Below are 15,658 nucleotides of genomic sequence, written 5' to 3' on the forward strand. Positions count from 1 at the left end.
TTAGGAGGGAAAAAGTGAGTCTTATAGAGCAAAAAATACGGTATATTGGAAGTGAATTACATTTTTTTTGAAAGGTATTTATTAAAGTTTTCAAAAGATTGTATAAAATAGAAACAAACAGAAAAACAAACAAACCATAAGACATACATATAAAACACATACAATAACAAGTATAATTTTAATCCCTTATATTCATAAAACTTACTTTCCCGACCTCCTCATACCTCCCCTTTCTGTATTCCAATCTCCAATTAAATCCATTCAGCAAATCCTTCCCCTAATTTCTATTTAATTTTTGATCTTTCTTTTCTTAATTACATAATCATTACAGCTATTGGAAGTGAATTACAAACACCTTTTCCTCTGTGATGAAACGTAAGTAAGAAAGATAGCAGAGTCTTTCCTGTTTGGAGATACCAGAGATTGAACCTGAGACCTTCTGCATGCAAATAGATTCTTTCCTGCCAAGCTATGGCCTATCTACACAGATCAAATAAATAGTTTCCATAAAGCTCTAAAATCTTTAATGAAACTATTTGCCCGGACAGCCCTGAGCTATAAATACTTCAGCATCTTAGACATGCATCAAAGCAACTGGAAAATTGGCTAGTCGCCTGCATTGGAGGGAGTTGCACTCTCTCTAAATTTGCAGGTTGGACTACATGACCCCCAGGGTCCCTTCCAACTCTACAATTCTATGAATCTAGGTACTTATGTGCTAGATGCATAGTTGTCGTCAGCGAGGCCCAAGTGAGCTGTGTGGTTAGGAGTGTCTTTTACCAGCTGATATGGCAGATACGGACATATCTGGATCAGGATACCTTAAAGACTTCCTGAGCTTTTCTATCCCAGCTTGATCACTGAGATCATTTGGAAGAGGGCTGTTAGTTGTCTCCTGTGTTACAGAGACCTGGCTGGCCTCAAGCAGAAGTCCAGCATTTAGTGTCACCAGTCCCAAGCCATGGAACACTTTTCCAGCAAATAATCACCAGGCATCTTCACTTTTGACTTTCTTGAAGACTTCTGTATGCCAACAGGCCTAGGCAGCTGTTTAAAGCCTTTTGACTCATGAGCCAGACATTTTAATGATTTTCATATTTTATTTTATGCATACTGTTGCACACTGCCCTGCTGTTTTAGAAGAGGTCAGTATATAAATACTTCTGTAAATAAATAAATGTAGCATATCAATTCTGAGAAGGAAATAAATGCATGTTTATATTGTACTAAATATTGTAAGCCCTGTCTCTATCTCTGTTACAGCCTTCCCCTCCAGTCTGGTGACCTTTCGATTTTGCTAAACTACAATTGCCATCATCCCTGGCTATTGGCCATGCTGGCTGGGGCTGATGGGCAATGGAGTTTGAAGCATCTGGAGGATTACTGTATTGAGTAGTGACTTCTATACTTGCATCATGATAAAAAAAACCCAACCTACTCTGTAATAGATCAATAAAATATAGTTCTGCAGAGAAATTTCCCAAATTGCTTTCTGGTGCAAGTATGTACCTAACTCTGGCCAGCGACTGAAATAGATCAATTCATCCTGCTTATTAACCTTTACAATGTGCTGGGGTGGGAGGTTATTGTTCTGGAGTTTTTTGTTCTTGTTTTTATTATGTATTTTGTGTTTTTATCTTGTATTTTTATGCTGAGAACTGCCCTGAGATATTTGGCTGAAGAGTGGTATACAAATTTTTATAAATTTAATACCTGGGAGTAATTCCCACACAATACAGTAAAACTTACATCTGAGTAGAAGCAAGCATTGCATTGGAAGGCTGCAACTCTAAACACATTTACTAGGGAAAAGTCCCCATTAAATACTGTGGCACTTATTTGAGCGTAAATATGCATAGGCTAGCATTGCCTGTTTTAGAAATGTTCTAGTCAATGCTCCCTGGGAATAAATTATTGCACCTGGTACATGTTGTGGCTGTTTCTTCAGAGTATTTTCCCATTATAGAACCAACACCTTCACAACGTTAACAAAAACATAGGCCAGCAGATGTTGTCAGCCAAGCTCTTAAATTCTAAATTAAATACATGGATTTTGTGTTATACTTTAAAAGAAGTATAAGAATAATAGGAGGCCATAAGAAACTCAATCCAGATGTGTTTTATAAGTTTTGTACAGTGAAACATCTAATTCTAGCGCGCACTCTTGAAGGCTAATATATTAATATATTATTGATATAGTAGCATGCCATCTCGGCTCAGTTGGCAGGGAGCCATAAGTCATCAAAATGACCTCTATCCTCCTAAGCAAAGACAGAAATGAAGATGCATTTCTGTTATCAGTCTATTATGGGTCATAAGCGGTACCAGTATTGTACTTTCCTCTTGAAATATGCAAAGCCTTGTCATAGTATTGCTCCACCTAATAGTGAATCTCAGTCGGTGAGTGCTGCCAGGATTGTAGCAAAAAATGGAGCTACAGTGGTACCTTGGGTTACATACGCTTCAGGTTACATACGCTTCAGGTTACAGACTCCACTAACCCAGAAACAGTGCTTCAGGTTAAGAACTTTGCTTCAGGATGAGAACAGAAATCGTGCTCTGGTGGTGCGGCAGCAGCGGGAGGCCCCATTAGCTAAAGTGGTCTTCAGGTTAAGAACAGTTTCAGGTTAAGTACGGACCTCCAGAACGAATTACCGTATTTTTTGCACCATAACACTCACTTTTTTCCTCCTAAAAAGTAAGGAGAAATGTCTGTGTGTGTTATGGAGGGAATGCCTACGGGTGGCATGCCTACGGATTTTCCTCCTCTAAAAACTACGTGCGTGTTATGGTCGGGTGCGTGTTATAGAGCGAAAAATATGGTAAGTACTTAACCTGAGGTACCACTGTGCTAGAAATAAGAGAGGGATATCAGCATGCACAAGAGAACCCCAAAGATTTTAGAGGAGGAAACTATTGAAGAAAAGAAGGCCCATGAGAACCTAGTCTGCACAATGGCCACAGAGTGCTGTGTGTCTGTGGTGGTAGTGGGATACAGAAACAGGGAAGGGAAGTGGGGGAGAATGGAGTGTCCTGGGAGAGGGTATGACTTACTGGATGTGAGCACTGAAAGTGAGTCCACTACCATATTTTGTTGCAGGCCCCCCTTGTTTTACAGTATTAAGCTTCTTGCTGCTGAGCTAAACTTGTCTGAAGCAAACGATGACCCTCACGTCTTTGCAATGGCAACATGTCTCCCCGATGTGATCTTCCAGACTTGGAGCATTAAGTTAATTTCCTCCTGGATTTCTGAGCTGTGTCTTTTCTACCCGGTGGAAAGCCCGTGAAGAATACAGCTTTTGACCGGATGACAGAGCAGGGAGGTTGAAACGAGGTGCATTAAATTAGAATATGACAAACTGCCAATCTAAATGGATTTGTCACAAGGTTACTTGAGCAATGTATTGTCCGAAAGCGAATGTTGGCCACTGGTGCACCCCCAAAAGGAATAACAGGTATACCATCTGAATAGGTTAGTAGCTGTGAGACACTAATTGTAGGTTGGATGTGGGCTGCCATAACGCAGCAGAAATGATTCCATCTATTCTCTGCTTTTTCTCTCGATTTTGTCATTTCATGGAGAATTAACCATTAGCAAGTTTTCTGTGTCCAGGGCAATATTTGTGCCAAATCAACAGACAGTAACTGCTAGAGATTTTCTAGTATACTAGCTCTATAAATTCAGAGTGTCAAAAACAACAAAACAGCTTGTTTTTCCCCTGCATCTGCTAGTCAACAGTCAGCTTTAATGCACAGCCACCCAAATGAAAAATATTCTGAGGTACTCCCTAAATGTTTGGTGAGCCAAACTTGGCAGTTAGTTTACCAGTTCTTGTGTTCTCCCTCCACAACCCTTTGAAACCTTATTCTTAATATTTAGTCTTCATCTGTAATGTACAAGACCTAGGTCTGTGTGACAGAATTTGCTCATTTTTATCTCAATTTTTATCTCTCCCACTTCTGTTCTCCCGTTCCATCTTTCCCATCTCTCAAGACTATATATTGTAAGCTTATTGGGGCAGAGCTGTTCTCCGTTTCATTGTGAAAATCCAGTACACTGACAGTTATATATTAATAAAATATTTAGGGCAGCAATGTTTAAATCAATAGTTTGATTTGAGCTATTGATTCATTTAGCCATTTTGCTCAACCAGAAAGCTGCCCCAAATTAATTGGGTAACAGATTTTTGTTTAAATTCTATTTTTACTACAAGTACTGACTGAAACTCTAATTGTGAAATGACATCTTAAAAGAGGATTGTGTAAACAAGAAACCTATAAAGTACATTTTCCTTAGAACTACTGTGTTTCTCATATGCAAATTTATACAGAATTAATCTATTAAATCATTTTTGGTTTAGTTAATTGATACCAAAGTTTTTAAAATAGAAATAATATTGGGTTTCATCTTTCACTTATATGGTTCAATCACCAGGGTTTTTATAAACTAAATAATAGCAATAGTAAGTAAAAAGTCTCTTTTTTCTTTTTAAAAAATCTGTCATTTTATGAGAGGCTATGATAGGGTTAATCCAGCCACAGAAATTTTCATGCCATGTATGGTAGTAGTAATGCTTGTGATCCCTTGATCGTTGATTAGATTCAAGCTAGTAAATATCTTGCGATTAATCAAATTGAGTTGCTCTGTATGTAGTGTAAGTCACTTTTCCAGATGGGACTATGGTATCAGAGGCTTTTTAATGCATTATATATATGTTTTAATCCTTTCTATAAAAGACTTGGCATCTTTGTAAAAAATCAGGTTCAGGAAGCTAAGCAGGGCTACTCAGGAGACAAATGTTGCTTGTGTTGTGAACTTGTTAATGACTTGGGATGGTTAGCTATTGTGTTATTTAGCTATTACGTTTCTATTTTAATTGTATTCAAGTTGGTTATTTGTTTTAATCCCATTGAAATGTATATGTTCAGATATTTTAAAAATCTAGCATGTATGGTTTGTATGTCTATGCAGATAAAAATTATCAAGAAACCTGATTGTCTACATTTGCATATTTTACTTTAACTTGGAAAGTTTCCTTAGATTTTTAAAAGGAGCTGTGGGATAATTGCAGTTATATTTCCCACAAACCCCCTTGAATTGGTCCCCTAGAGCAGTGTTTCCCAACCTTGTGCCTCCAGATGTTTTTGGCCTACAACTCCCATCATCCCTGACCACTGGTCTTGCTAGCTAGGGATGATGGGAGTTGTAGGCCAAAAACATCTGGAGGCACAAGGTTGGGAAACACTGCCCTAGAGAATCAAGCTCTCTCTTCTTCTAATGTTTGCTTTACACTTAAGTTAATTGACCCAATCCATGGATTTATGACACTCTTAGAAGCTTTGATGGCTATGCAACTCCCACAATCCCATGGGAATTCCTCTTTGGGGCTGCCCCATACAGGCTTCTTCCTTGCATAGGACTTCTCCTGCACACACCTGGAAACACAAAGAGCTTTGGACTAGATCCTCCACACCCAACTCAGAAAATTATGAAATGTTCATCTCCTTAGGCAAATTAATTAACGATGCTTTCTATGTATCTGTTTATTTTACAGGAGACCAGGAGAGGCGCCCTTAATAAATGGTTGGATTCCTTTCCTGGGAGAAGCCCTGAATTTTAGAAACGACCCTACCAAGTTTTTGTTATCTTTGCAACAGAAATACGGAGATGTTTTTACCGTCCACCTTGCTGGTGAGAAACATGCTATTTAGTTCTTTAAGAGTGTGTGAAGATATGCTTAAGTGCTTGAGAAACTTTGGAGTAATCGCCTCAGTGAGAAGAATCTTTCCTCCGTGCTCTTTCAAGAGGCAGGTGAAGATGTACTTCTTCCACTAGGCCAGGGGTGTCCAATTTTTTTCAAAGAGGGCCAGATTTGAACATGCGTGAGGGCCGACTAAAGTTGTTGACCTTTTCTTAGGATTGAAGTTGTTGGGATTTTTCTCCAAAGTTGCTGAGCTTTTTTTAGGATTTTAACCCAAGAAATAAACTGAACTGCCACAGGGGCCCGATTAAACCAAATGGTGGGCCAGATTAGGCCAGCCTTTGGAAATATCTGCACCAGACCTTTGAAGATGAGGAGGTATATGATTTGCTGAGGTCAGTTTGAATAGAGCCCATGGCTGCTTTATGCTATTTGCCATTAGTTACCTTTACACTGAGTCTATTTTGTATTGTACTCTTTAATGAACATCAGTGCAGAACATATTAGGATATGCAAAACTAACTGTATAGTTGGGTATTTGCACGTATATACCACATATGCATAAAATGTATACATACACAATATATTGCAGGTTTTGGTGTCCTCGGGTGTCTTCCCGTGTAAAAGTTGGGGTGTCTAGGCGACGTTTCGACGAGGTCTCACTCGTCATCTTCAGGCTGGTGCTTTCGGCTTCTTGTTACTGGAACAGAGCGGGATCTCAATGTTTGAGTTCCTATAAATACTGTAGAGGGGGTGTGGTGTCTAGCCTCCAATGTTCTGGGCAGAGAGGAAGTTCCCAGGCTAGTGTGCCTTTTCTTCTTTTGTTCCTTAATTACTTGAGAGATACCTTGAGTGATTTCTTGAGTAATATCCTGAGTACCACTTAGGTGGGTCATTAGGTGTGGATTAGTTGCACATCCCGCTTGCCAGACATCTGGAAATTAGCCCTCCCCACAAAAACTGACACCAGATCCAGAGGCACACAGAACGCCAACACCAATCAACCACACCAGACCCAAACCCAGACCCTCTCCACAGATGAATTACTGACACCATCCAGTAGCCAATCCATGGTGGCACCTCCGGATGCTGCACCCCCCTGCAATCCCTACACAGATCTGGCTGACACAAGCCACAAAACCACAGCTCGCCCCTATACACGAAGCCAAGCCAAAGCACAACTAAGTGCAATACAGCCATCTTCTCAGGAAAACTCTTCACAAAGTTCAAGAGGTCAAGACACAAAGACTTTAGCAACTAATCCACACCTAATGACCCACCTAAGTGGTACTCAGGATATTACTCAAGAAATCACTCAAGGTATCTCTCAAGTAATTAAGGAACAAAAGAAGAAAAGGCACACTAGCCTGGGAACTTCCTCTCTGCCCAGAACATTGGAGGCTAGACACCACACCCCCTCTACAGTATTTATAGGAACTCAAACATTGAGATCCCGCTCTGTTCCAGTAACAAGAAGCCGAAAGCACCAGCCTGAAGATGACGAGTGAGACCTCGTCGAAACGTCGCCTAGACACCCCAACTTTTACACGGGAAGACACCCGAGGACACCAAAACCTGCATTCCTGTACCCGTGAAAATCTACGAAAGCACACAATATATTTTGTATACTTGGTCTACCAAACATGAATTATCTGTATTTTCTTTACATTCTGCTCTCTGCTAAAGTGATAAATTACATCATCTACAGCAGAAAATGCTATGTCATATTTAGACAATGCCTTTTTTTAAAAAAAAATGTCTTTCTGTCTAATTTTTTACAGTGGAGTTGACAGTAGCACAGAAAAGTGACTGACACATTAATTCATTGTTTCATTAGAATGAGAACAGCGAAACTACTTCTCCAATGATCCATAGCTCTGAACACACATCTTCATAAATGCAGAGTAACAGGAGCTGCTCCTATCTCTGTAATCTTTACTTTGTACACAATTCTGTGGTTACATACCATCATGCATCAAAGTTACACAGGTTTTACTGTCTAAGCGAGGGTGCACCTAGGTTTGCAAACTGGGACTTTGCTTTTTTATTATTTCTAAAGATCAGAGCTGCAATCCAAAAAAAACCTGCTTAAATTTACTGACAACGATGGAATTTAAGCATCCTAACATTGCACAGGGTTGCAGCTGAAGTGCTTATCACACAGGGAACACAGAACTCTGTATACAGCATGCATCATAAAATAAGCAGTCTACTAATCCAGTGCTTTGATTTGGTGGGCACAAAATGATGGTGGTGGGGAATTTAGTGATTTAGAGGAAGCAGGCTTTGTGGATAGAAGGGGGAGGCAGCAATGGTCCCTTGGGTGCTCAACATCTGTTCTCCTGTGGAGAGATTGTGGGGAGGAAAAGGGGGCAGATAATGTTGGGGGCAAAAGCAATGACAAAATCTGCAAAATATAAGCCAAAGTTCAGCTTGTCAGACTTTCATCAGGTTGCTAAATAAACACTCCAGCAAGGTATCTAATGTAAGAATTGACATCCGGACAAAACAAAAACATTTTGTACTTCTGAACATATTTTTAATAAACTATTTTAAATTAATTTTAATTGCAAATTATAAAATGTAGGTCAGTAAATTTGTTTTAGAAACTCAATTCCACCTCCCCCAATCACAAAGAGTAGCCATTCCTTTTTAATATAGGCAAGTGAGAGAAAGAAATGATGTAAACACACTATAGGTGTGACAGCATCCTCCTCCTTTTTTTTTTGTATAGTTACACTTTCAAACATAATTATTTCATATCTCATTGTTAAGCCAAGTCACTTTTTAAAGTGTTGCATTATGATGCCATGAGATAGTAAGCAGAATAGACTGAGTTATAGATAGTATTGTTTCTCAGGAACATCAGAGTTTTTATTACAGTGGTGCCTCGCAAGACGAAATTAATTCGTTCCACAAGTCTTTTCGTCTTGCGAGTTTTTCGTCTTGCGAAGCACGGTTTCCCATAGGAATGCATTAAAAATCAATTAATGCGTTCCTATGGAAACCGCCTTCAGACCAGGTCCGGGGACAGTCTGTCCCCCGACCTCTTCTGAAGGCCGGTGGGGGGCGAAAGTCTTTGCTCCCCCCCCCCCGCCTGCCTTCCCGGGACAGCGGAGACTTCTCCGCTGTCCCGGGGCGGTCTTAAAATGCTGGCGGGCGGCAGCGAAACCTTCGCTGCCGTCCCCCAGCATTTTAAAAGCCCCTGGGACAGCGGAGACTTCCCGGGGCGATTTTAAAATGCTGGCGGGCAGCAGCGCTGCCGCCCGCCAGCATTTTAAGATCACCCCAGACAGCCTCCGCTGTCCCGGGGTTTTTAAAATGCTGGTGGGCAGCAGCGAAGGCTTCGCGGGCAGCAGCGCTGCCGCCCGCCAGCATTTTAAGATCACCCCAGACAGCGGAGACTTCTCCGCTCCCGGGGCGATTTTAAAATGCTGGTGGGCGGCAGCGAAGGCTTCGCGGGCAGCAGCGCTGCCGCCCGCCAGCATTTTAAGATCACCCCAGACAGCGGAGACTTCTCCGCTCCCGGGGCGATTTTAAAATGCTGGTGGGCGGCAGCGAAGGCTTCGCGGGCAGCAGCGCTGCCGCCCTCCAGCATTTTAAGATCACCCCAGACAGCGGAGACTTCTCCGCTCCTGGGGCGATTTTAAAATGCTGGTGGGCGGCAGCGAAGGCTTCGCGGGCAGCAGCGCTGCCGCCCTCCAGCATTTTAAGATCACCCCAGACAGCGGAGACTTCTCCGCTCCTGGGGCGATTTTAAAATGCTGGTGGGCGGCAGCGAAGGCTTCGCGGGCAGCAGCGCTGCCGCCCGCCATCATTTTAAAATCGCCCCGGGAGCGGAGAAGTCTCCGCTGTCTGGGGTGATCTTAAAATGCTGGCGGGCGGCAGCGCTGCTGCCCGCCAGCATTTTAAAATCGCCCCGGGACAGTGGAGGAATTATCCGCTGTCCCGGGGCGATTTAAAAGCCCCCGGGAAGGCAGGCAGGGGGGACAAAGACTTTCGCCCCCCACCGGCCTTCAGAAGAGGTCCTGGACCTCTTCTGAAGGCCGGTGGGGGGCGAAAGTCTTTGCTCCCCCCCCCCCGCCGCCTGCCTTCAAAAGCCATCCGGGATAGCGGGAAGCACTTCCCTGCTATCCCGGACTGCTTTTAAAATGCTGGCGGTGGGGAGCAAAGCCTTTCGGCCCCCGCCGGCCTTCCTGGACCTCTTCTGAAGGCCGGAGGGGGGGGAAGGCTTTGCTCCCCACCGCTAGCATTTAAAAGAGGTCCCCGGAGATTTCCCTATGGGCTTTCTTCTTGCGAAGCAAGCCCATAGGGAAATTTGTTTTGCGAAGCGCCTCCAAAACGGAAAACCCTTTCGTCTAGCGGGTTTTTCGTCTTGCGAGGCCTTCGTCTTGCGGGGCACCACTGTACTTCATGACACTTCCTGGTTTTTGTTAATACTGAATATCTGCAGCTTTTAAAGGAGAAAGAGAAGCAAATCTACTGCTGTAATAAGCACTGTGCATCCTGACCCCCAATACCAATATACGCAGCATCTCGTGATGTCTTTTTGAATTGGCAAAATTGACATATACAGAACGATCAAATAATCTACAGCAGTACTGATGTCTATGCTCTATCATTACTTTCTCTGCTTGGTGTGTAGCTAAAGGTCCTGTCAAAAAATACTGCCAATATATATTGTTCTAATTATTGGTTCCCGGAGTAGTTCATTTGGAAAATGTGGAACGATGCTTGGAGTTTCTGGCGTTGCCCTGGACTGGTAACATGATTTCACTGATTGTACTTTCCCGTGTGATGAGCAAATGATTGTCATCCCGAAAAGTCTCAAGGGACATGGATGTCATCTTAATAAAGAAATTAAAAAGCACATCTTTCCACAAGAAACAATGTAAATTCCTGACCTGTCGCAGAAAATAGTTCTCTAATTGGTTTTGTGTGGTGGTGCAGCAGAATCGTTTTCCCCAAACGTCATTCCAACGAATCGCTACTGTACATCATTGTCAGCAGTTCAGCAAAATCTTCCTAATAAGACCACTATTACATAAATGTGATCATCTTCCCTATCTCCCCTCCAAAAAACCCCCTGTCATTTCTATACAATGGTAATTAAAGACTCAACCTGTACTTCTTGATGCTCCAGGTACCGGTAGATGACAGCGCTGCAAATCTTAAAAGTTTGCTCTGTTTGTCATAAAGCCATGTCTGCCTCTATCGAAATGCTGCAAAGAACCTCAAAGGGGAAGACACATTAGTCTGTCATAAGGAAAGCAACCAAGAACCCCATAGGTGCCAAATCCCTGGGGCCCTAGGTGCCCGAGCACCCACAAAATTCCCCTTGAAGGTGCTGGGCACCCACAAATTTTGGTGCCAGGGCCATGCATCCTGCATGACACCCACAGCACAAGGCACCCACAGTCACAGGGCCAAGCTGGCGTTCCTGAAGAGTTCTGTGGTTTGTTAAAAGAGTAACAAATATATGTTGGCACAAGCATTCATGAACTGGAGCCTCTTTTCTCAGATGCAGTATTTGTGATGAACCTATTGCATATTTTGCATAAATCAAACCTTTCATTACAGCCTTGACAAAAGTGTGCTTTGTCCGCTGATATTTTTAAAACACCTTTGCTGTTGTATCTGCCTGAAGCAGGGTTGCCCCAGTCATGAGGGATGTGTGTGTGAGTGCTTCAGGTGGCAGGATCCACAGGGTCAGCAGCTCCCAACATAGATATTTATTCCCTGCTTGTTCCTGATGTAGATCTTCACCCAACCCTTGTTTGCTGGGGGGATGCCATTTTGAGTAGGATGCCATTTTGTAGTTCATCCTCTGAGTGTTTGTCCTTCTTCCCTTGAAGTGTAACTCTTTCTGCAACCATAGAGACTTTACTTCCAAGTTTAGCTTGCTTTGTGCCAGGGAACAGGTCCCATCAAGTGCTTCAGGAATAGGCCAGCTTGAATTTGAACACACTGGCATAATTTGCTTGTGGATCAGTCTATTTAAAACAGTAGTTGCTAAAACATTTAAAACAGTAAAACCCCCATCAGTGTATATAATATTACTTGATCATGCTGTAGCCCATGCCAAACATATCTAGACTCTGTGTTGGGAAAGATTGAGGGCACAAGGAGAAGGGGACAACAGAGGACAAGATGGTTGGACAGTGTTCTCGAAGCTACTAACATGGGCTTGACCAAACTGCAGGAGGCAGTGGAAGACAGGAGTTCCTGGCGTGCTCTGGTCCATGGGATCACGAAGAGTCGGACACGACTAAACAACAACAACATCTATCATCTATATCTATCTATCTATCTATCTATCTATCTATCTAATCTATCATCTATCAGTCCACCTAGTTACAGGTAGGAAGCCGTGTTGGTCTGCCGTAGTCGAAACAAATTTAAAAAATTCCTTCCAGTAGCACCTTCCAGTAGCACCTTAGAGACCAACAAAGTTTGTTATTGGTATGAGCTTTCGTGTGCATGTGCACTTCTTCAGATACACTGAAACAGAAGTCACCAGACCCTTATATATAGTGAGAGGGTGGGGAGGGGTATTACTCAGAAGGTTGGTGGGAATGGGTGATTGGCTGATAGGTGTGGTAAACCTGTTGACAACTGTTAACGACTGCAATTGGTCTTACAGGAAAAAGCAAGGGTTAAGATGGCTAAAAATAGCTTTATCATGTATGAGATAAGAATCCAATGTCTCTATTCAGACCAGGTCTCTCCATGGTTTTAAGTTTGGTAACGGTTAAGGTAAAGGGACCCCTGACCATTAGGTCCAGTCGTGACTGACTCTGGGGCTGCGGCGCTCATCTTGCTTTATTGGCCGAGGGAGCCGGCGTACAGCTTCCGGGTCATGTGGCCAGCATGACTAAGCCGCTTCTGGCGAACCAGAGCAGCACACGCAAATGCCGTTTACCTTCCCGCAGGAACAGTACCTATTTATCTACTTGCATTTTGACGTGCTTTCAAACTGCTAGGTTGGCAGGAGCAGGGACCGAGCAAAGGGAGCTCACCCCGTCACGGGGATTCGAACCGCCGACCTTCTGATCAGCAAGTCCTAGGCTCTGTGGTTTAACCCACAGTGCCACCTGCATCCCTTAAGTTTGGAAATAAGTTGCAATTCAGCAACTTCTCTTTCCAGTCTATTTCTGAAATTCTTTTGTAATAAGACAGCTACTTTGAGATTTTGTATAGAATGTCCTGGTTTCTCTGTCTTGTGATTCCTGATGTGAGTTTTATGTTCACTTATCCTTTGGCGTAAGGTTTGGCCTGTTTGTCCAATATAGAGAGCTGAAGGGCACTGTTGGCATTTGATGGCATACACAATGTTAGAAGATGAGCAATTAAATAGTCCTGAGATGGTATGTTTGGTGTTGTTGGGGCCAGTAATGGTGTTGTCCAGGTTTATGTGGCAGCAAAGTTGGCATCTGGGTTTATTGCAGGCTCTGGTACCAGTGTCTATCTATCATCTATATAGCTACAGCTATATGCTATATGCAGTGTTGCTGCACAACTTCCAAAATGACAGGATTCTCCAGTGACTTCGTTCTTCCTATCTTGCACGCTATGCTTTTTTGCTACAAAGCTACAATACAAACTAGCGGTTGTGAAGTCTTTGTAATAGAAACTGTAGCAGAAGTCGGAGGTTTGGGAACAAATGAGCAGCGTCAATAAACAGAAACAAACAAAGAAAAACACACACCACAAAACCCCTTAAGAACCATTTATTCTCCAGGATTAGAAGTGGCTTTTCTTTTCTTTTTTCTTACTTCTTTTCATGCAATTAAATAGAAGAGCTGACTCTGCTTATTAGGCAGTAAGGAGTTTTTACATGGCTGTCCCATACAGACATGTCTCTTCATATTCCACTGGGGAGAAGAGATTTTAGCATCAGCAGACATTGCCAGACTCGTAAGGGGAACTTCATTAAACTGTCACTGTGGACCTAGTATAAATGGATCTAATACAGAAAGCAGGCTGCTTTTAGGAAGACTTGTGCTCTGATCCCTTGAACTCCTTGGCAGATGTGGGAACTTGCTCCCACAACAAGTCAGATGGGTACTCTGCCTTGTGAGCTTGCGGTGACGGATTTCGGAGTTTTAAAGCACAAAACAGAGCTCCTCTGAGGTATTTGTGGCTGAGACTGGACTGGCCAAGTGTCAGGATGAGTTTGAAAGGAATGGGCTTATTTTCAAGTAAATGTAGAAAGAGAATCTATCTTCATCTATGTATGTTTACTGGTGGGGAGTGGAACAAAGTCTTTGCAGCCAACAGAAATAAGCACAGCTAAGTTATGTTTGTGGGAGCTTTTTATTGCCTGGGCTCATTTTTATGTTACTTCTTTTTATGTGAATCACTATGAGCTATGGGAAATGCATGTATAACTGTATTATAATGCTTTAGAAATTGTTAAAATTAATTAAATTGTTTTTAATTAAATTATTTGGGGTAGAATAAACACAGTATCTAGTGTCTGCTGCGACAGGTTTTTATGTGTAAATAAAAGCAATAATGAGATTATTGTGATGCCTACTCAATTCTGTAATGCAAAGCAGAATGGTCAGGTTGACATAAAGGACTGTTTTAAACAGGCTGATTTGCCCAGTCCAGAATGTGTTGGCTTCAATCCTGAGAGCCAGGCAGGACTCACAGAGTTCAGTGTGCATTATTATTCACATGCTCAGTCCAGCAGGCCTTGCGCCTAACATGTCTTACGCTTTCAAATTTAGGGCTGGGGTAACATGAAGCTTGCTTCTTTGCGGCAGGTAGTGTCAAAACAAATACAATTACAAACCATATGGGTATGATTCTAATCAATGCCTTTAAATGAATTGACCATGCAGCAATATCCTGGACATATTTACACAGGAGTATGAAGGATTGTAGCCTTACCCTTTTCATGTAATTGGTTTATAATAAAGGATTTGATCTGTGGAACTTTGTGCAGAGGGATTGTCCCCAAATGCTATGCTTGTGGGTTGTAATCTCCTTCCCCCCATTCTTCCTTTAAAGTAATGATTGGGAAATGGTTTTTAGTGGGTGCTTTGTATTTGTAAATTAACTAAATTTGATTCAGCATGCAATTACTTTTCCATATTAAATTTATATGCAAACTGCATTTTTCAATTTATTTCTTCCATTTCAGTCACTGTGTTGACTTCAGCAGTGACTTTGCAAAATAGGGGGTTCACTTTTTGGCATGTGATAACCAAAAACGCAGCAGAGTAATTGAGGTGTTGATGTCCTGACACTTTATTTGTCAGGATTGTATTGCATGCTTTTGAATGTACTTGCAATGAACAAGTGTTTATAAAGATACTGTAAGCTCTGTCCTAAACAAATTTACTTGGAACCTGTTTCAGATATTTCCTAGGGGAGTACAGTTTAGGGGCTCATATTAATATCATATAGGACCTTATTCCAAGCAAGTGCATTCAAAACAGGGGTGATACTAGAATAGTCGCCCATCCTAGAAAGATTATTCACTTGAAATTATGTTGATATTTAAATATATAAGAATTGGGAATTGTTTTGCAAAATGTTGGAGTGAAGATCACAAAAAAGCAGCTCATATTTTTTTTTCATCTGAAATAACAGATGGTGGACAGATGGTTTAAATTAATATTAATTAATTTTTAAAGAAATCTTAAATTGTTTACCCTGAATGCTCAAAGTTGGGAAGCTAGTTGACATCTTCAGGTTAATAGCATTCAAAATCAGCTTGTTAAATACCAGAGCAGAATGTAGTATTTTCAGTCTCTCGGTCACAACTTTAATGCCTATAATAAAAAGCAACTCCAGGATGAATTCATTGTAAAAGATTGGGTTGGAGCCAGGAAAAAAAATAATGCTCAAGTCTCTCAAGAGTTTTGGGCAAAACTCTGAAGACGTTTCTTCTTTATTTTTTTCTGAATACAAACTGTTCAGAGTATTTATTTATTTTTATTGTT

The 15,658-nt window shown here is 41.9% G+C and overlaps 1 protein-coding gene across 1 annotated transcript in view; it reads left to right on the forward strand.

Moving 5' to 3' along the window:
- Positions 1-15,658, forward strand: part of CYP7B1 (cytochrome P450 family 7 subfamily B member 1) — a 98,201-nt gene that overhangs the window by 64,337 nt on the left and 18,206 nt on the right. The window contains exon 2 of the mRNA XM_083747861.1: positions 5,556-5,692. Coding sequence (XP_083603987.1) covers positions 5,556-5,692 — 137 coding nt within the window. The remainder of the gene's footprint in view (positions 1-5,555; positions 5,693-15,658) is intronic.

Source organism: Podarcis gaigeae (genome assembly GCF_964106915.1).
Source record: "Podarcis gaigeae genome assembly, chromosome: 7".
NCBI lineage: Eukaryota > Metazoa > Chordata > Lepidosauria > Squamata > Lacertidae > Podarcis > Podarcis gaigeae.